Raw genomic sequence first — 21,799 nt, forward strand, 5'->3', positions numbered from 1 at the left:
AATCGGGTGGCGGGGCGGGGGTATACTCCCCCGCCCCCGCCTTGTTTCTAAACGGGGGGAAAAAATTCCCCCCACCCCCGCCCCAATGACCCCCAGCGCGGGTGCCTATCCCCGTTGCCATCCCTAGAAATATCGTACTATTATAGGGGTGCATTGGTGCAATTCCCCCTTCAGGTGGGCAATGTGAGAAAAGAGTATTTGTCGAGGGGTTCATTGGAATTAATCTACGCAATTTATACACAAGAAATGCATGGTTTCTTTGATAAATTAAAATTGATTAATGCTCGAAAAATTTGAGCTTTTCGACTGCAATTTACCCGGATACCATTGTTTTCCCGTAGTTATATTATGCTGTCTTTTATGTTGTATTTGCAAAAGCCTACCACAGATTAGTTCTGAATCTGTGGTATACCTTGTAATTGCATTCAAATGTGAGTAATTGATCATAATTGGCACCTCTTTTCTTTCAACTCAGCAAGAAACAAACAAAAGATGTCTGCAATCTTTACAAGCTTTTCTCCACCACCACCGCCACCAATCATCTCTTTCACGGAAATGGCCACTTCCATTTCAGAGCTCCATCAAGCTCATGCTTATATGCTCAAAACTGGTCTTTTCCAACAACCCTTTGCCGCCAGCCGCCTAATGACGGCTGCAGCCACCTCCTCTATTGACAGCCTCTCGTATGCCCACACTATATTTACCCAAACACCCCAACCAAACACATATATGTACAACACTCTGATACGTGGTTATGCTACTAGTCCTACTCCGAATGTGGCCCTGTTTTTGTTCGTTAAGTTGCTTTGTGATGATCAAGATTTGCTTCCAGACAAGTACACTTATACATTTGTTCTCAAAGCTTGTGCTTGTCTTTGCCGTGTTAAACATGGGAAACAAATTCATGGGTGTGTGATAAAAAATGGGCTTTCATGGGATGTTTATATATGCAATACTCTGCTCCATATGTATGCAAAATGCGGGTGCTTTGAAGTTGCACGCCATATGCTTGATAGAATGCCTAATAGGGATGTTGTTTCGTGGAATGCTGTGTTGAGTGTTTATGTAGAAATGGGGTTCGTGGACTTGGCATTTGACTTTTTCAGTGAGATGCCTGTGAAGAATTTGGAGTCTTGGAATTTTATGCTTTCAGGGTATGCGAATTCTGGACTTCTTGATGAGGCAAGGAGGGTTTTTGATGAAATGTCGGTGAAAGATGTTGTTTCTTGGAATGCATTGATCACCGGATATGCTAATTCTGGTAGGTATAATGAAGTCTTGGAGCTTTTTGATGATATGCAGAGAGCAAGAGTGAAACCTAATAATCATACACTGGTGACTTTACTGTCTGCTTGTGCTGGTATTGGAGCTTTGGAACAGGGCAAGTGGGTTCATGCTTACATGGATCGAAATGGGATAGAGGTCAATGGTTTTCTAGCTACTGCTCTTGTGGATATGTATTCAAAATGTGGGTGTATTGAGAAGGCTGTTGAAGTGTTTGATAGTGCATCAAGGAAGGATGTTAGTACTTGGAATGCGATGATTACAGGGTTCAGCGTCCATGGTTTTGGAGAACAGGCATTAAAGGTATTTTCTGAAATGGTTGAAAACGGTTTCAAACCTAATGACGTTACTTTTGTAAGTCTCTTATCAGCCTGCAGTCGCGCAGGTTTGTTATTTGAGAGTCATGAGATCTTTGGTAACATGTTTTCTATTTATGGAATTAAACCTAAAATTGAGCATTATGGTTGTCTGGTGGATTTACTTGGTCGATTTGGGTTGTTAAAGGAGGCAGAAGAACTTGTGGAGAAAATGCCACAGAAAGATGTGCTTATTATTTGGGAATCTCTTCTGAGTGCTTGCAGAAATCATGGTAATGTCGAGCTGGCAGAACATATCGCTGGGAAACTTTTAGAGTTGAATCCTCAAGACAATGCCGGTTATGTTCAGTTGTCAAATATTCATGCCTCCAAGGGACGATGGAGTGATGTTGTGGATATCAGAAGGAAGATGAGGGAAAAACTAGTCAGTAAGAAACCCGGTGGCAGTGTGATTGAAGTTGATGGAGTTGTTCATGAATTTTTAGCTGGTGAAGGAATGATTTGATAGCTGGAAAAGGGTGCAATTTTGCCATCCATACATGTGTTGTTGCTCCAAAGGGTTAATTACATGTTGTTCCAAGAAGTTCAGAATATTGAGGCCTTGGACAGTCTCAGATGGTGAATGTATAATTAATTGTAGTACAAGTGGCAATCTAGTGGGTGTTACAGGTGAAGACAAGTGTGAGGCCTAGTATTGTGAAGCTTGGTTGAATTCTTACATTATGCTTTATGAAGTATATCAAAATGATGAGTCACGTGAAAGGTAAATGATAACCATAAACTGAGATTTGAAAGATTGTTTGGCAAGGTCAAGCTTCATCCAATGTGTAACCGTTCATGGGCTACAGTCTACATCAATATCATATCTGGTATGTCCTCTGCTAAATATAGTTTCTGCATCCCTGTACAATTAATGCACAGAAATTCTAAGGAACCAACATGGACAAAATTTTGTACAGACATTTTAAGTAGCACATTTTTTATTGAACATAATAGAAGCAGTCCATTCTCTATTTTCAATTATGTTTTAATAGTTAAGATGTCAACCTTATATTCTTTTCTGTGCATGTTTGATGTCATTTTTTTTTTAAACTTGGCTGCATCTGTTGGTTACAAGATAAAATAGATACGAGAAGTGTGAAAGCTTTGTCTCCTTTCAATAATTGATGTCGATCTCTTCAAAGTATTTTCTGACTTTGAAGCATAGCAATCTTCTAAGTACAATTGATGTCTGACTAAACATACTTCAAAAATCACTTTGAAACAAATTTATCTGGGATTTCTTTGGTGTACAGCAGATTCAAAAGCACATCTTGCCATATTTCATTGTACAAGTGCTCTCAAAATTTAAATCTAAAGTGCGGTTCAATGAAAATCACAAGTTCATTGCTAGATATTTTTACCTTTTCTTTTATTCCTAAACACTACACAAGGAATTGATAATCAACTCTTGAGCGCTCATTCTGTAAGACAGCAGCAAGATACAGCTCATTCAGTTCAGACCATACCTGCCTGAAGACTTTGACAATTAGGTCATGGTATTCATCATAATTTAATGTCAGATAACAAGCCAAGAGTTCTTCGAGCTCTTCTGGCTTCTCAATGCCTTTCTCTATGATCATCTCAATCATAGATTCCCTGAAGTCATTTTGTGGATTATATGAATTCTTTACAACGGCATAGCTATCAAAGGCTGTTGTGTCTCCTTTTGCTTTCTCCTTTGTCTTCTTTTTCACCCTCTTAGCTTTCTTGATGTCCTCTAGAGCCTTGATTTTGCACTCAATCTTGGCAGTATTTCTGGGAGAGTAAGATTTGATTCTGCTGGTTGATTTCCTTCTTTTACTCTGGCAATCTCTGTTAATGTACACTGACCTCCTCTGCTGCTCTAATTTTGACTTCATTTCTTTTGGTTTTATGTCCTTCAAGTTTTTCCACTGTAAACTAATTTCTTCATCTTCTTTTTCAGAAAGGGCAATACATTCCTCCAAATTCTTAGCTTCCGACATGCAGTCCTCTTCAATTGTTCCTAGATTGGAGTTCGAGAAAGAAAAGCTGGGCTGCTTCACAGAATTTGGGGCTCTTGACTCCCCGAAGTCTTCTCCAGTATAAGGAATCCTTTCTGGGTATACTTCAAATATAATCTTCTCAGCTGATTTGGTCATTATCGCCTCTTCTTCCTTAGATCCTCTTTCTGCCTTTTTCTCTTTTAACTTCCTTCGCTCTGGTTTTCTTAATTTGTGAGGTTTTGCAGCTTTTTGTTGTGGTGTTTTCACCTCTATTTCCTCAGCGATCTTTTTCCTTCTGAGTGGATCATTTTGCAGTGGAATACCTGCCTTTTCTTGCAAAACACCTGAGTTTCTTAGGGCAGAGACCATGTCATTGAATTTCCAAGTAACTTCTCTTCCGGCCATTCCCATGACTTCTGATTTAGAATCTGCAGGGCCTCCAAGTTCGTCATCCTCTGGATTGTACCACTCAGAATTTAGACCAACTGTATGCTTCTCTGCTTCCTCCCCAAATGAAAGCCTCCAGTAAGAGTCATCATCTCGACTATAGAACCGACCCTCTCCACAGCGAACAAATGATAAAGAACTTGGGGATGACAGTTCTAGTTGCCTTCCCTCCTTTGCTTTTGCTGATATGGGGTCATCAGACCTGCCCTTCTTTTGCTTAAACTTTGAGAGCCAAGAAATTGGGAAGACATGGGTGATTAAAGAAGAATGGGATGAAGTAGATGAAGTATTCTTTCTTCCCAACTTCATCATTTGCTTGAGAGTGTTTCCTTCCTTTGCAGTTATGCCTTGAATTTGATGTAGTTTCAAGTTGTGGAATGGAAAGAGTGATGAAACTCAAGGCGGAATAGATAGGATATAGAGCAGTTGAAAGCAGTTAGCATGGCATTGGGGAAGTGGGTCTGTGACCATTTACTTCAAAAGAAAAGCCCGCCTGATTCTTGTGAGCACTCGCCCACTTTTTCCTACTTTCTAGTTTGTACTTTGCTTTGTAGAATGGCTGTTCTATCTCCAGGAGACCAATGATCTATGTGGTCCTTTTAACAAGAACCTACCTATTCCATCACCATATAAAGGTCGAATACACAGCAAAAAGGTAGTATTCTTTTATTTATGGGATAATTTCCGAAACCTCCCCTAGGGTTTCCACCAATTTCATTGACCTCCCTTAAAATTTACAAAATTACACTAAGCTCCCCTGAGGTTAAGTTTTTTTTTTTAAATTACACTAACCTCCCTTGAGGTTAAGGCTTTGGTAAACCAAAAATCAGTCCAAATAAGAAAAAATACCATTAAAAAAATACTTTTTTGAGAGAGGCAAACTTTTATTCCATAAATGGGCTTTATGCTTGTGTACAAGTTGTATTGTAAAGGAATGAAAAACATGTTAATAAAAATGAGGGAAGGTAAATGCAAATAGCAAAGAACAAAAAATAACTAGCAATTGACTTTCTCTACAAAGTTGAATCAATAGCTAGTACATTGGATTACAACGGCTTTTTTTTTCAGCTCTCTGCCATTTTGCATGTAAATGCAACAAGAAGCATTAAGATGGATCTCATTTTCACTTGAAGAAGCAAATTTGAGGGGGGGGGAGGAGGGGGAATAGTGATTTTGTGTAAATTTTGCAAGTTGAAGGTGAACTATAGGTGAAGAAACTATGGCCTTGTCAACCTACAAGGAGAAATCATGGAATTCACCCACATCCTTTAGCACCAAAAACAAATATTGCAATTGTAATCGCTAGGTAATTGTAAAGATTTTGAGAGTTAAAAAAATCTAGACAAATTGCTGTTTGGTGCATTAATTTTTGAGGTTGAACAAATATTTGGTGCATCAATTGATACTATTTTGTAATTACAGGTTATTATTCATTATTAAAAAAAATTTCAACAATTGTTTTCATTAATTAGTTACTAACAATTAGTTACTAACAATTAATTAGTGACCTAATTACTTAATTATCATATATTAATTTTCGATAAGACATAATATCTTATGGTATATGAGTAATTTTTTTCTAATGTGATGCAAGCAATTGGACCCACAATGCTATTAGGGGACGTTAGTGATATTTTATAAACCTTAGGGGAGGCGAATGAAATTATCAAAAATTTCAAGGGAAGTTTATGAAATAATACTTTTATTTATTCTTCATGATTGGTTGGTACAGAGTAATGATGCTGTCTACTCACAATAAAATATGTGAGGCTCGAATCTGCTGGGGGAAAAAAAAGTTGTGATACCGAGATGCGATTAGTTCATCAAAGTTTGTGCACTAAACATTATATAATAACTTGTACTAACTCGAGATAATCCATGCACGGGTTGGATGATTGGACCCGCCTAATTTCTTTATTTTGATAATCTACATTTAGGACACATCATAATTTTGTAGAAGTATAATGATAGAATCTCTAAAAGTTTTGCATGAAATCCAGATTTGGAGAATTATATATATATATATATATATATATATATATGTGTGTGTGTGTACATACCCTTACAAATTCTGAAATGTTAATGATTGATAAATCAAAATGGCTAGGCAATTTGAATGCAATACGAAAAGAGATGTAAATTTAATTCACATGCTAAATTGAAAAAGTAGAAAAAAGCACAAAATGCTTTTAAGCTGTAATCTTCAACAAAATAATGCATTTGACTAGGAAAAGTTCAAAAGAAAAAGGAAAAAAGTATGTAAATTTAATTCACATGCATTTGACTAGGAAAAGTGTGAAAATGAAAGAAAAAAAAGCTTTGTTGTTAACTCTTCCTATTAAAAAACTGAATAATAATAACTCACAATCCTCAATATCTAAAGAAAAAGGAAAAGTTCAAAAGAAAAAGGAAAAAAGTGGGTATATGGAGTCAGTCACGGACTCACGGGCGTACAAATACAATAGAATTCTAAAGTATGCGAGGATTTCCTGGACAAGATTTAGCAAGAAATACTGAAGGACAAATGTGTAGGCTTGGTACATGTGCTTTTTCACTTTCATGGCTTGTGGTTCACAAGAACTTTTTCTTTGGTCGACCTTCAAGACAGCATCTGTAGCAGTTTTAAGCAGCAGGGTTAGTTGTACGTTCCGTTCAATTGTGAAAATCAAATATTCAGCATGTGTTAAGGGTCCATTTAAAATATAATTAGTGTTCATTGAGTTAAATTGTCAATATGAGGAGGCCATTACATAGAAAGTACCAGTTTTTTCCCTGCATTACAGATTTTGAAGGAACCACGTCTATTGGGTCAAGTAGTAAAGAGCTTAATGTCCCTCAAGTGACGTTTTTAGTTCGAGTCTTATGAATAGAGAAAGGAAAAAATTCACTTTTCGTCCCTAAATTTTGAGCTAGAGACACATTTCATCCTCAAACTTTTAGACGCACCTCATTTAATACATGAATTAATTATTTTTTGCTATATTTAGTCTAAAAACGGTAAATTGCTTGATTTGGATAGAAAAAGTCACGTGTTTGGCACGTGACCGTTAAGTAAAAATAATTTCTCGGTTAAAATTAATGACCACATCAGTCTTCTCCATCCAAATTGAACACTTTACCTTTTTTAGATAAAATGTGGCCCAAAATAATTAATTCATGTGCTAAAGTGGTGCGTTTAAAAGTTTGAGAACGAAACGTGTCCCTAACTAAAAATTTAAGGACAAAAAATGAATTTTTTTCCAATAGAGAAAATAACATTAGGAGAACTACTCCTCAAAAGAGGTCCCTCGATTTTCAATTTGCGTCTACGGTGTGTTGCATCGCAATAATTTCTGGATACATATGTTTTGTGGTTCCTTGTTGGGGTTCTCGTGGGTGCAGGTGACTTTCTTGGGTCGCGATTCTGGACATTTTCAGGTCATGACCACCAGAGGATTCAATAAGTTAGACCAATTGCTCACTAAATTAGAAGACTAATCTAACTTTGCAACAAAATTTATCACGCATTGTTCCTACTTTTTCAATCTGCTTTACGTGTGGTGTGGGATTCACAAATCACAGTCCAACTTCGATTTGACAATACAGGATGAAGGAGAAATGATTAGTCATGTGATTGAAATGATCACATCTGAACTTCGATTTTGTGGACAAATCAACAACATCTGATTGATAATAATGTTGACATGAAAGTCAAAAACTATAGTTCACATCATTTCAAGTGAAAATTCATACGGCTTTGAATAGTCTCCAAACATGAAAACTTTTCTTTTACTTTCTATAATTTTTGACTATTTCAACATGCAATGGTCGATATATATAAATCTACAATCCCATTACTCATGCTACAGATCTTCGAATAAAATTTCATTATTCTAAGACTATTTGAGCTAGCATGGAAGGTGTTTGGCTATACTACCTTGCTCTTGCCTATATTCTTTTTTTTCTCGGGTTCAAGCTTTTATACAAGAGGTCTGTGCCAAACCTCCCACCAAGTCCGACACCGACATTTCCCATCATAGGACATCTTCATCTCCTAAAACCACCACTCTACAGAACTTTCCACAGCCTTTCTCTAAAATATGGTCCCATAATTTCTCTCCAATTCGGCAACCGCCTTGTAGTGGTGGTGTCTTCACCATCACTGGTGGAGGAATGCTTCACCAAGAATGATATCGTGCTCGCCAACCGCCCTCAATTCCTCATAGGCAAATACTTGGGCTACAATCACACCGGCATAGGGAGCTCACGATACGGTGATCATCTGAGGAATCTTCGGCGGTTGTGTGCCATGGAAATATTCTCCACCAGTCGTTTGAACATGTTCTTGTCCATCAGGAAAGACGAAATCAGGCGCTTGCTTATCAAACTGTCTGAAAACTCACTCCAGAATTTTGCCAAGGTTGAATTGAAGTCTAAATTATCTGAGCTCTCGTTCAATATTATTATGAGGATGGTTTCTGGTAAACGATATTTTGGCATAGATGAAGGTGAAGAAAACCATGAAGCAAAGCTGTTTAGGGACCTGATCAAAGAGGTTCTCAAACGTGCTGGTGCATCAAACCCTGGAGATTTTTTGCCATTCTTAAGGTGGATAGATTTCCAGAACTATGAGAAGAACTTGGCTAAAATTACTGCTAAAGTAGATGCTTTCTTGGAGGGATTAATAGATGAGCATCGCGCTCATAACAAAGATGCAAATACGATGATTGATCATCTGCTTTCTTTTCAAGAATCACAGCCAGAGTACTACACCAACGAAATTATTAAGGGCATCATACTGGTAAATATAGTGCTCTATTTTTCTTATAATTACTTGCTGCATTTTATGTTTGAATATGTATAACCAAATATTCCTTAGCCTAATCGAACTTAGAGCAGGAGGGTTCAAATTGTTAAAAAATAAAGAGGGGGATCGATCGTAGAGAATTTTTTAAATATGAACAGTTGAAAAGAAGGTGCACTCTCCCTGGTCCACCGCCAAGAAAAGTACATAAACAACAATAAGAAGAAATCAACTAAAAAACGAATAAAATTTTCAGTATCTTTTTTTCCTTCTTGAGAACAAAAAAAAATCGTAGTAGTGTTAATATACCGAAAATGAAAAAAAAAAATTAATTGTTGTCATTTTTGTATTTGGTATTATGAGGGAAAATTTGTCATAAGCATGCATCTAATTAATTTTTATAATAATGCTTTTATATCAAAAATTCAAATAATTATAAATAGAACATGGGAGAGCTACCTTATGCATCGATTTAGGTTTAATATAAACATCTCAAAATAATTAAAATTGCCATTTAATTAGTCACAAACATTGATTACTCTTTTGGCTATTAATTGTAGGCCCTGCTCAACGCTGGGACAGACACTTCAGCAGTGACAATGGAATGGGCCTTGTCCCATTTGCTCAATAATCCTGAGGTGTTGGAGAAAGCTAGAGCTGAGCTGGAAACTCAAGTAGGAACTGTTCGATTAATTGAAGAACATGACTTGGCCAATCTTCCTTACCTTCACAACATCATCTTAGAAACTTTTCGATTGTGTCCAGCAGGACCAATGTTAGTACCACATGAGTCGTCTAAGGATTGTAACATTGGAGGATACAGCATTCCGCGAGGCACGATGCTGCTTGTCAATGCCTGGGCAATTCACAGGGATCCTAAAGTTTGGGATGATCCAGAAAGCTTTAAACCTGAAAGATTTGAAGGGGTGGAAATTGCACCCTCGAAGCTGTTGCCCTTTGGGATGGGAAGGCGATCTTGTCCTGGTGCTGGCCTTGCACAGCGGGTGATCGGTGTAGCATTGGCATCTTTGATTCAGAGTTTTGAATGGAAAAGAATTGGTGAGGACAGAATTGATTTGTCTGAAGGGAAAGGATTGACTATGCCCAAAGCTGAGCCATTGGAAGCTATGTGCAAAGCTCGCACCATCATTAACATGATTGTTCAAGAAGATGCATCAAGTGCCTAATTTTATTTTTGGTGACCAGGGGGTCAAACTTTACAACTTAGATGAGTTAAAAATATATTTACGTTGTAAAACTAATAATACAAACTAAGAAGAGTGAAGAATAAAGAGACTAAAATAGAGACAAAGAAATAGTAGGACTATATCTGTCATTCACTTGTACTTCTGAAGATTACAAATGACGCTTGTAGTCTTCTATTTATTGGTGTTATAAGACCAAAGGTATATGCACTAATATCTATATATATAAGTATTGCTGGGGAGATTTTAGCGGAGGTCTCCTGGATGGCTTCCAAATCTCCCATACTTTTTTTTGTGGATTTTTTATTTATTTTAATACATAAATTCAATTAAAAAGTTTGAAATAGTGATGTACAACTAATGTATGTCAACTCAAATTTAAAATTTAAAACTTTGGCACTTTAAATGAGTGCTTAATAAATCATTTAGGTGAAATATAGGTGTAGAAACTATGGCCTGTCAACCTACAAGGAGAAATCATGAAATTTACCCACATGCTTTAGCACCAAGAACAAATATTGCAAGTGTAATCGCAAGATAGCTGTAAAGATTTTTAGAGTTAAAAAAATCTAGACAAATTGTTGTTTGGTGTATCAATTTGGTGTATTAATTTCTTAGGGTGAACAAATATTTGGCATATCAATTGATACTATTTTGTAATTGCAGGTTATTGTTCATTATAAAAAAATTTCCAACAGTTGTTTTCATTAATTAGTTACCAACAATTAATTAGTGACCTAATTACTTAATTATCATATACTAATTTTCGATAAGACACAATATCTTATGGTATATGAGTAATTTTTTTCCAATGTGATGTAAGCAATTGGGCATACAATGCTATCAAGAGAGGTTAGTGATATTTTATAAACCTTAGGGGAGGTGAATGAAATTGTTAGAAACCTCAAGGGAAGTTTATGAAATTATCCTTTTATTTATTCTTCAAGATTAGTTGGTACAGAGGAATGATGCAGTCTACTCACAATAAAATATGCGAGGCTCGAATCTACTGGGGGAAAAAAGTTGTGATACTGAGATGCAATTAGTTCATCAAAGTTTGTGCACTAAACATTATGTAATAACTTGTACTAACTCGAGATAATCCACGAACGAGTTGGATGATTGGACGTGCCTAATTTCTATATTTGCTGATAATCTACATTTAGGAACACGTCATAATTTTGTAGAAGTATAATGATATAATCTCTAAAAGTTTTGCATGAAATCCAGATTTGGAGAATTATATATATATATATATATATATATATGTGTGTGTGTATCTGCATGTGTGTATGCACGTACCCTTACAAATTCTGAAATGTTAATGATTGATAAAATCAAAAGGAAAAATGACCAATTTCGTTTATAAACTTTTTTCTAAAGTTGATTTAATCCCTAACTTTTATTCCTGACCAATTTAATACATGAATTTAATTTTTGAATCCAATTAAGACCTTCTAGGCGGAGCCACTATCTAAAAGCAGTTTGGCTCCTAATTTAACAATTAATCAAGGGCATTTTAAAACTTTGGATTATCTCCTCTCTCTCCACTACCAACCTCCATCACCAACCACCCACCTCCTCCTTCCCCTCCTATCCTTCTCCTTTCACCTCTCTCTCCTCACCCTCTTTCCCCCACCTTTGAGTTTACATTGTAATTGAGAAAGTTGAAGAGAGAAATCTGCAAATGCTTTCTGGCTCAAGTAAAAATAGCATAAATATGCAAATTTTATCACATTTGCTACCATTATGGCTTGGCTGATGGAGAAAAGAAGACCCCAGCCATTTGCACAATCGTTGCTGGAGCATTTTTTAGCTAAAATTGGTGCACTGTCATAGTCATCACTCCGGCCTTTTGCTGAAGTCCTCTGCTTTCATACTAATAGATTTCACAATTTCTGAAAATCATCTTTGTTTTTCTACAAATTTGAGCCCACACAAAAAGATAGCTTTGTCTAGCTCACTCACAAATTCCTACAAAATTCATGCTGTTTCGTCCAAGAATACTTCAAAAATTTCATGACGGAGTTTAGTGACTTACAGAGTTTAGAAATACAAGAATTTTTTATATTTGAACAAATGAAATTCGAGGACCCCTAATCCCGCAGCTCTTGACTTCTCGCTGGCTCATTTGAACTCTGCAAGCTAGATAAGTCTGTAGAGGTGTAAGATGATTTGAATTTGTCAAACACATTTCAAAACAAATTGCTTGTGCTGCTGTAAGACCCCGTGGAACTGGTAGCTAGTAGAAAGGGGCTATGTATCAGTTGTCGGAATGCATTTTGAATTTGTTGAATGCCTTTTCATTTGTTGGACTGGATGATGTGAGGTGAATATTCTTGAGTAACTCTCAGCACGAGAACATTGAGGAGGGGAAGGAAGTGGAGGCAATGGCGGCGATGGCAAGGAGAGGTGAGGCAGGGGAAGGGTTAAAAAGTTTATTAAAAATTTTGAAAATACCTTAAAACAGTTTTAAATTTTAAAAATATTTCAAAAATTAATGATTTTGTTAATTTACTCAGTTTGATTACAATTCATACATGAAGTTCCCAAATACCCTTATTTAACTGTTGAATTAGAAATCCGATTGTTTTTAGGTGATGGCGCCTCCGCAAAAGAACTTAATTGGATTCAAAAATTAAATTTAAGGAGCAAATTGGCCAGGAATAAAAGTTAGGGACTAAATCAACTTTAGAAAAAAGTTTAGGGATGAAATTGGTCTTTTTCCCTAAATCAAAATGTCTAGGCAATTTGAATGCAATACGAAAAGAGATGTAAATTTAATTCACATGCTAAATTGAAAAGGAGAAAAAAGCACAAAATGCTTTTAAACTGTAATCTTCAACAAAACAATACATTTGACTAAGAAAAGTTCAAAAGAAAAAGGAAAAAAGTGGGTATATGGAGTCAGTCACGGACTCATGGGCGTACAAATACAATAGAATTCTAAAGTATGCGAGGATTTCCTGGACAAGATTTAGCAAGAAATACTGGAGGACAAATATGTAGGCTTGGTACATGTGCTTTTTCACTTTCATGGCTTGTGGTTCACAAGAACTTTTTCTTTGGTCACCCTTCAAGACAGCATCTGTAGCAGTATTAAGCAGCAGGGTTAGTTGTACGTTCGGTTCAATTGTGAAAATCAAATATTCAGCATGTGTTAAGGGTCCATTTAAAATATAATTTGTGTTCACTGAGTTAAATTGTCAATATGAGGAGGCCATTACATAGAAAGTACCAGTTTTTTTTCCTTTCCGGATGATCTTCCCTACATTACAGATTTTGAAGGAACAACGTTCATTCGGTCAAGTAGTAATGATCATAATATCCCTCAAGTGAGGTTTTTAGTTCGAGTCTTGTGAATAGACTAATAAAGAAAATACACCATTAGGAGAACTACTTCTCGAAAAAGGTCCGACATTTGACCTAAGATTAGTTGGGGCTTAATGCGGTCACGAGGCATTGAGGGTTTACACAATTAAAAATAGGTTTCGAGGAAAAAAAGAAAAAAAAATTCCAAATGAAGTAAGTGACTTAGGCAGTGAAAGAAAATAACAAGGTAAGGAAATTAATACCTCTTAAATAAGGTTTTTGGTTCGAGTCTTTTGAATAGAGAAAATAACATAAGGAGAACTACTCCTTGAAAGAGGTCCGACACTACTTGACCTAACATTAGTTGGGGCTCAATGTGGTCACTAGACATTAAGGGGTTTACACTTAAAAATAAATTTCGAGGGAATAAAAAAGAAAAAAAAAATTCCAAATGGAAGTAACTAAGTAAGTGCCTTAGATAGTGGAAGAAAATAACAAAATCCTTATAGGAATCCAAGATTTTTTTTTTTTTGGATCTAGAAACCGAATTTAGTTCATGTCATCTCGTGGTTGTGCTAAAATTCCGTTCTGCTTCGAGATAACTTAATTACTAAAGTTTTTCATGTTATTAGCATTTATCGCCAGCTTGTTATTGGCTGCTTTGCATTTTCCACAGGGCTGTACCATTCTGCTTTGCATATTTCTTGTACTTATTGCACAAATTTCTGCAAGAAAAGAGGCCGAAGTCGGGAGAAATTTTCCACAGGGCCGAAGTTGGTTGAAAGTTTACTTCAATTTTGAGAAGTCGGGAGACGGTGATGCTCAAACGATAATCAAAGCTATAGACCATGATCCATATGAAACAAGGAAGCATGTAAGAAAGCAGAAATATATTAAAATAATAATAATAATAATAATAATGAAATGGAATTAAAAGTCTCCAAACAGATCACACATTTTTTCGATTTTGGAAAAGTAAGAGGTACACCAATTTATACAAACACAGAGGAGATTCATAGTACCATTTTGACACAAAGAAAGATCTTGAAGTTCACTTTTATTACAACCGTATAAGATATAACTTCAGCTGCCAAGCAATAGATATTTTGGCCAAGATGAAGAAAATAATGAGGCAAAGTTATTTGGGAGATACCCTACCATTAGAAAGCTGTATTATGAGGTAAAGTTGTTTGGTAGATATCGTGCCATTATTAAGGTGTATAGACTATAGAGGGTTTGTTTTGATTAATTAACAAACCACCACTTGAATAGTTATAGCTAGATCAGGGGCCGGTTTATTGTCCAATTTCAGTTATCTTCTTCACTGATGTCAACAATGGATGAAGAAAACAAGAAGTACATCACGGCTGAAGAGCTGCAGAAGCATAGCCTGGTTACATTGTTGTTTTCAATTTGCGTCTGCGGTGTGTTGTATAGCAACAATTTCTGGATACGTATGTTTTTGGTCCTTGTTGAGGTTCTCGCGGGTGCTGGTGACTTTCTTGGGTCATGATTCCGGACATTATCCAGTCATGACCACCAGAGGATTCAATAAGTTAGCCCAATTCCTCACCAGCAATTGCCTTATTGGAATCAGCATTGGTTGGTGGAAATGGACACATAACGCCTACCACGTTGCGTGCAACAGCCTTGACCAGGACCCGGATCTTCAGCATTTGCCTATTTTCACAGTCTCTGCAAGGTTCTTTAGGTCGCTGACTTCTTGATTTTATGGATCGCTTTTGATTCAATAGCAAGATTTCTTGTCAGTTATCAGCATTTCACATTTTACCCAAGAATGGTCGTTGCAAGAATAAATCTTTATCCGCAGACTCTCTTCTTGTTGTTTTAAAAAGAAAAGTGTCTGACAGGGCATTGAACATTTTGGGCATCTTTGTTTTCTGGACATGGTTCCCTCTGCTGATCTCATGCCTTCCCAATTGGCAAGAAAGGATATTGTTTGTGCAGGCAAGCTTCTTTGTAACTGCTTTCCAACATATTCAGTTCTGTTTGCACCGTTTCACGACAAACACCTATGTGGTCCTCAAGGGAGCGACTGGTTTCAGAAACAGACCGGTGGCACCATTGACATCTTTTGCCCTTCTTGGATGGATTGGGTCTACGGCAGATTGCATTTCCAGCTTGAGCATCATTTGTTCCCCAGGTTGCCAAGGTGCCATCTCAGGAGAATTTCGCCCCCGGTCCAGGACCTCTGCAAGAAGCACAATTTGCCTTACAGAAGTTATGGCTTCTATCAGGCCAATTTGACGACAATCAAGACTCTCAGTCTCAGGGCTGCAGCATTGCAGGCGTCCGATCTCACCAACCCTGTTCCACAGAATTTGCTCTGGGAAGCTTTCAACACTCTTGGCTGAGGATTTGACGGATGCATTGAATCTGTTCTTTCTTTTTCATTATATAGTTCGTTATCCAAGTAGGTCAGTTTCCTATCTTCTTGGTCATACGATTTATTCCGGAAAACACTGGTAGTAAAATAAATGTGAGGAGGTAAAAGTTTGCATTCACTTCGGCATTCTATTCTTCCGTATTGGTTATACATCAAGAACTGTGCTATAAACACTTATAAAACATAATTCAATACTTATACTCCAGTTAGCCAGCTCCCCTGTTCTGATTACGGTGCATGCAATGTAAGGGAGTTGACAAGAAGTTCTTGATGCAAATGAAAGTTTTTTTACTTGAGAAAAAAAATAAACATATTAAGGTGTAGAGATTACCAAAGCTATGAGAATAAATTGACTGGGGAAGGAGGAAAAATAGATGCTTTCTTGGAAGTTTTAATTGATGAGAAGAAAAAGTAACACCATGATCGATCATCTGGTTTCTCTGCAAGAATCCAAGTCCGCTTATTACACTGCGTATTCTAAATAGTAATTTGAAAACACACTATCCTTTTGCCTTTTAATTTATTCTATATGTTTGATGTTTTATAACAAAACAAAAAGGAAAAAGAAGGAAAATCAAGTGACATAAGGTTCCTTGTGATTTATATGTTCTTAGAAGATTAGAATTTGGGTAATCTCCTCAAGGTATCATTAATTAGCCTAATAGCGCTTTCAGAAATAGAAACTAGAAATTAAGCAAGAACAGCAAAAAAAAAAAAAAAAGCAGAAATAGAAGAAGTTGGACCAAGAGAATTTTCAAACTTTTCAATGTCGAATGAATTCCACAGTGAAAAAGAAAAGTATTTCGGCTTTGAAAAAGATTTTTTTTTTAGGGGACCGACTCATCCCTTTAAATTCTCCGTAGAATATGAGGCCTCACAATCATATATATATATAATAAAGTCATATTCTCATTCTTATCCCTTCATGTTTTCTCTTTCCTATGTGGCTTAACGAGACGGTAAATAGTTTCCTACGTGGATTGCTCCTTTTTTGTTTAGATAGATATATCAATTCTTATTTCCTATAAGAATTCTTATAGGAATCATATATATATATAATAAAGTCATATTCTCATTCTTATCCCTTCATGTTTTCTCTTTCCTATGTGGCTTAACGAGACGGTAAATAGTTTCCTACGTGGATTGCTCCTTTTTTGTTTAGATAGATATATCAATTCTTATTTCCTATAAGAATTCTTATAGAAACTGGAAAGTAATGCGATATAAATAAAAGAGACATAAATATCTCTATTAGATATATCTCCAAATTCATGCCAATAATTTGTGTACTGCACAGGGAACCGAAGTAAATAAGAATTGTTATCACTACAAGAAGTAGAAAAGTAACTAATTTCAAAAGAAACCATTAATAACAGAAGTCAATATCTGATGTTGGAAATAGGATTTTTAATAAATTTTATTATTAAGTGCATTATCAAGACATAGTGCGTAGCACAAAATTTATGGAAAAAAAAAAAGTTAATTGAATCCAATTAACTATATGTATTTGACCCGTACGGTCAGATATAAATTCCTATTTGAGCACGGATTTATAAATTCCTATAAACCCGTTCATTGTTAATCAAAACATGCAGGTTATATTCATTGCTAGGTTATAGGATTCACAATAAATCTCTGCTCAGATGGTGAGGACTGGGGAGTATTTAGTATATGAACCCACACCATAAGAGTCCATGCACTTAAAGGACTCGATATAGTTGAGATAGTCTTTCAAGTAGGTAAAATCTGTCTTGAAAATGCACTTTTATTTCTTATAAGAATTCTTAATATTATAGGATTCTTATTTCCTATCCAAAGTTACATACTTTAAACAACTTAAAAATCAAGATAAACCTACTTTTAATGTTCTTATCAATATCTCTTTATCTTCTTATCAATTCTTATTTTTTATGCCTACACTACATATAACCTCTAATATATTGATTTCAAGCATCAAATTCATGGTTAGGTATTTTCAGTGCAAGCGGTTGGCACATTAAAGTATCGATTTTAGGTTTCCACTCATCTTAATTATCAGGTACATCTTCTTTCAATACATATTTTTTTAAAAAAAAGGCATGTTGATCTTCAATTGTAAAAGTTTAGTAACATATCTTGAATTTTGTTTTTATTTTTTGTTTTTTTTTATGAACACATAGGATTAGTAATATATCTTGAATTAGTAATAAATTTCTCTTATATTTCACATATTATATCTCACATAATATTTTTGCCTTTAATTTTGATAAATCATTATCAGATTGGTGGAACCGACAACCAATACCAACCTGAAGCATCTTCTTCCCAGATCTCAATTAGTATAACAGATGATTCTAATCAACAACATTTGAATACACTTCATATGAATCATTTATCAGAGGGTTCAACAAAAACCACAGAGGAAGGGAATCTTCATAAAAAGATTTGCATGAGAAGGTAGATTTAATATATTATTTTACTTTCTTAAATTATAATCTTTACGTATTGTTATACATAACCTTGAATGTGATAAATCATTTATTTTTTTATACTTAGTTATCCTGCTTTGCTATCAAGCAGTGATAATGAAAAATTAATAAATGCTGATTTGCACGGACAAATCGAGGAGAATGTTCAAACAGAAGAAAAACAAAAACAAGTTTCTGAAGAGTAGAATATTATTTGATACTATTTACTGCACTTTTTATTTATTTTCAAGTTTTTGAATGTTATGGTATTGTCGAATGTTATTTTTTTCATTTTTGAATTATTATTCACAAAATTAGATGTTCAAATTTATATTATAAGAATACTTTATATTATAATGCGCATATAATAATATACTTAAGAAAGGTTATAATAAAATATACATTAAGTTTGTATTTCATATCGAAATTTTTATAAAATTGACTAAATAGTTTATTATTTTTCGAAGATTCCTGTTCAACGAACGGGTACAAAACTAGTTTTATTTATATTGCTAAAATATGCAGGCCAGTATTAATTAGAAAACACCTGCATTTTCTATTTACCAATCTTTCTTATACTGTAGGGAAAAAGGGCAAAAAGGATAATTCCAAATGCAGTTCCTTACATACCAAAAGAATACAAGAAAATTCACATAGCAGTGGGATATCAATGCCTTTTTTTTAATACAATAAAATCCATATTGCAGTGGGATCTAAAAATTATTTTTAGTTTTTTTTTTATTTTTTGAGTTTGCACTTATGCTAAAATTCCGTTCTTCTTTGAGATATAACTTAGATACTAAAGTTGTTCATGTTATTAGCATTTGTCAACTTCTTATTGGCGGCTGATTTCTTCATATATTGTTGAAAAAAAAAGTCGGAAAAGTGTGATCTTGACGTGGATTATTTCTGCTTATATGGAAGTCCTTTTCGGGTCCAGAAATATATGAGACATTTAAATGTCAACAGTGTTTAGTGAAAATAGGAATGCAAATATAGGTAATTTTATTCTCTTTAAATAAAACAATAATAAAGACAAATGTGGTAATTTTTTTTACTTTTATTTAAATAAGAGCTGCCATCCTAACCTCATGTAAAATATTGTTTGTATAAAAGGGAATGATAATTGAAATTTAGCCTTTGTTGAGAAAAATAACTAAAAAGAAAAATTTTAGTTGTGGTGTGTTATGAATTACTATGAGATATTGGGTGAATTGATTCACGTTTGACTAAGGATGGCAATGGGACGGGGACAGGAGAGCTTACAAATTCCCCCCGCCCCTGTCCCCACCCTGCCTCGCTTCCCCTGAGGGTGCTCCGACGGGGTTAATAAAAATTTATTATATAATTTTATTATAATTAAATTTTAGCAAATAATTAAGTATTAAAATATCAACACATCACCAAATTATTATTCATTGTAATTTTACAATTGAAACTTATAAAAACAATCAAATAAAAGTTATTTGAATACAATTCAACGTGATGAAATAAATACAACTAAAGTAGTCAAGTTTTCACTTATGGCACAAATAAAATCACTAATTCATTATTGTGCTTGTGCTTTTTTTTGATTAAAAAATGTTATTGTATTAAGTGTAATTAGGGATTTAGTATAAATGTATTAGTAAATTTAGTACAACCAATTAATAATTTGTATTAGTACACATATATAATTATTAGTATAATTGATAATATCAATTATATTACATATTCTAATATACATTATATAATACATATAACTAATAATATCATTATCATAAATTTATAACTAATTAAATTATGTATTATATATATAAATATATATTTATTTTTATATATATTTATTTTTTTTAAAACGGGTGGTGGGGCGGGGGTACACTCCCCCGCCCCGTTTCTAAGCGGGGAAAAAAATTCCCCCCACCCCCGCCCCATTAGCCCCCCGCGGGGCACTATTGCCATCCTTACGTTTGATCGATGATTCACATTACCATAATAACAAGTTTCCAATCATGGACATATATGTGAAAAATGAATAAAAGTTTCCTTATAAGAAATAAATATGTCCTCATTTAGATAAGTGACATATTATTGTTTATTAAAAGAATATTTATTTTTCGAAACATTATTTTCTTATCATTTAAAATTTGTATTTTCAAAAATAATTTTTATTGATATGATTTTGAACTTCATTATCCACTACAAGAGAACAGGCTTCTCGCAACATTTCCCCATCATTTTCGTGGTAAATTGTATATATTTAAAGTTTTATTGAAGTACAAATTATGGGGGACAAAATGCAATTAAAGATTTTTGGAACTTATATAGTATATGTTCCCCCTAATTTGACCTTGTATAAATTAAGCATGCTGAAAGGCGATTTAAGTGGCAAATCCAGTACGTATGTTTTGTAATTAACTTTTTTAAAAGCAATTGGAAGATGATATTACAAACATTATAGGCCAATTTGAATGTATAATTCTGCAAATGACAGGCCATGCTATACTCGCGCTGAGACAGACATTTCATCGGTTACACGAGAATGAGAATCAACTTATTTTTTGGGATGGCTTTTAAAGAATCAACAAAAACAGAAAAGCCAAACCCTCAAAAAAGGATTTATAGTCTTTCAAAAAGAAAGAAAAAAAAAAGAAGAAAGACAAAATTAAACTCTGGCTATTTTTGTAGTACCATCACTTTTAACACATTACCACCCAGAAACCCGTTTGAAGGGATCCACGCCATACGGCCCTTCAATTTAGTAAATAAGTAGTTAATATGCAGTACCTTCAATTTAGTAAGTAACTTGTGTCCAAGAAAAAAACACATTAAGTGATTAATATGCAGTTCAAACGGGCAACGGCCATTCAATTTAGTATGAAGTTTCCTGATCTGACCAATTTTGGAATTAGATTAACTAAGAGATGAAATGAATAACCATCTTACAGAAGTCAAATCACATGACAAATTGCATTTGCCAACACAAGTCGAGACGTAATTGAGAAAATTTTATCCCAAGTCGAAAGAGTTGTTAGTCTGTATTAACAAAGTAGTCTAATTAGGGGAAGGAAAAATTGGATGATATGGAGTGAAAGAGTGGACATGAAAAATTTTGAATTCGAAATTCCTCACTTCCTCAAGAATAAAAAGAAATGTGGTCTAACTTATTGCCTAGTTGTCGTCCAATTAGAAGACTAATCTAACTTTGCAACAAAATTTATCATGCATTGTTCCTACTTTTCAATCTGCTTTACGTGTGGTGTGGGATTCACAAATCACAGTCCAACTTCGATTAGACGATACAGGATGAAGGAGAAATGATTAGTCATATGATTGAAATGATCACATCTGAACTTCGATTTTGTGGACAAATCAACAACATCTGATTGATAATAATGTTGACATGAAAGTCAAAAACTATAGTTCACATCATTTCAAGTGAAAATTCATACGGCTTTGAATAGTCTCCAAACATGAAAACATTTCTTTTACTTTCTCTAATTTTTGACTATTTCAACATGCAATGGTCGATATATATAAATCTACAATCCCATTACTTATGCTACAGATCTTCGAATCAAATTTCATTATTCTAAGACTGTTTGAGCTAGC

At 34.7% G+C, this 21,799-nt stretch overlaps 3 protein-coding genes and 1 pseudogene across 3 annotated transcripts; 3 read left to right on the forward strand and 1 right to left on the reverse strand.

Moving 5' to 3' along the window:
- Positions 1–389: 389 nt before the first annotated feature.
- On the forward strand, positions 390–3,640 carry LOC113760670 (pentatricopeptide repeat-containing protein At4g18840). Its single transcript, XM_027303345.1, has 2 exons — positions 390–2,470; positions 3,568–3,640. The coding sequence occupies exon 1, from the start codon at positions 493–495 to the stop codon at positions 2,104–2,106; it is 1,614 nt and encodes a 537-aa protein (XP_027159146.1). The 5' UTR covers positions 390–492; the 3' UTR covers positions 2,107–2,470; positions 3,568–3,640.
- On the reverse strand, positions 2,844–4,694 carry LOC113760671. Its single transcript, XM_027303346.1, has one exon. The coding sequence runs from the start codon at positions 4,364–4,366 to the stop codon at positions 3,026–3,028; it is 1,341 nt and encodes a 446-aa protein (XP_027159147.1). The 5' UTR covers positions 4,367–4,694; the 3' UTR covers positions 2,844–3,025.
- LOC113757800 lies at positions 4,496–15,729 on the forward strand (annotated as a pseudogene).
- On the forward strand, positions 7,947–10,255 carry LOC113763210 (cytochrome P450 81E8-like). The gene is made up of 2 exons (XM_027306954.1): positions 7,947–8,834; positions 9,398–10,255. Exons 1-2 carry the CDS (start codon positions 7,947–7,949, stop codon positions 10,022–10,024), a joined length of 1,515 nt encoding a protein of 504 aa, XP_027162755.1. The 3' UTR covers positions 10,025–10,255.
- Positions 15,730–21,799: the final 6,070 nt, after the last annotated feature.

This window comes from Coffea eugenioides, chromosome 2 (genome assembly GCF_003713205.1).
Source record: "Coffea eugenioides isolate CCC68of chromosome 2, Ceug_1.0, whole genome shotgun sequence".
Classification (NCBI taxonomy): Eukaryota; Viridiplantae; Streptophyta; class Magnoliopsida; order Gentianales; family Rubiaceae; genus Coffea; species Coffea eugenioides.

Coding starts and splice junctions, on each gene's coding strand:
- LOC113760670 (XM_027303345.1), top strand. CDS start 493: ATGTCTGCAATCTTTACAAGCTTTTCTCCACCACCACCGCCACCAATC.
- LOC113763210 (XM_027306954.1), top strand. CDS start 7,947: ATGGAAGGTGTTTGGCTATACTACCTTGCTCTTGCCTATATTCTTTTT. Junction 8,835..9,397: donor TTATTAAGGGCATCATACTG/GTAAATATAGTG, acceptor TATTAATTGTAG/GCCCTGCTCAACGCTGGGAC.
- LOC113760671 (XM_027303346.1), bottom strand. CDS start 4,366: ATGATGAAGTTGGGAAGAAAGAATACTTCATCTACTTCATCCCATTCT.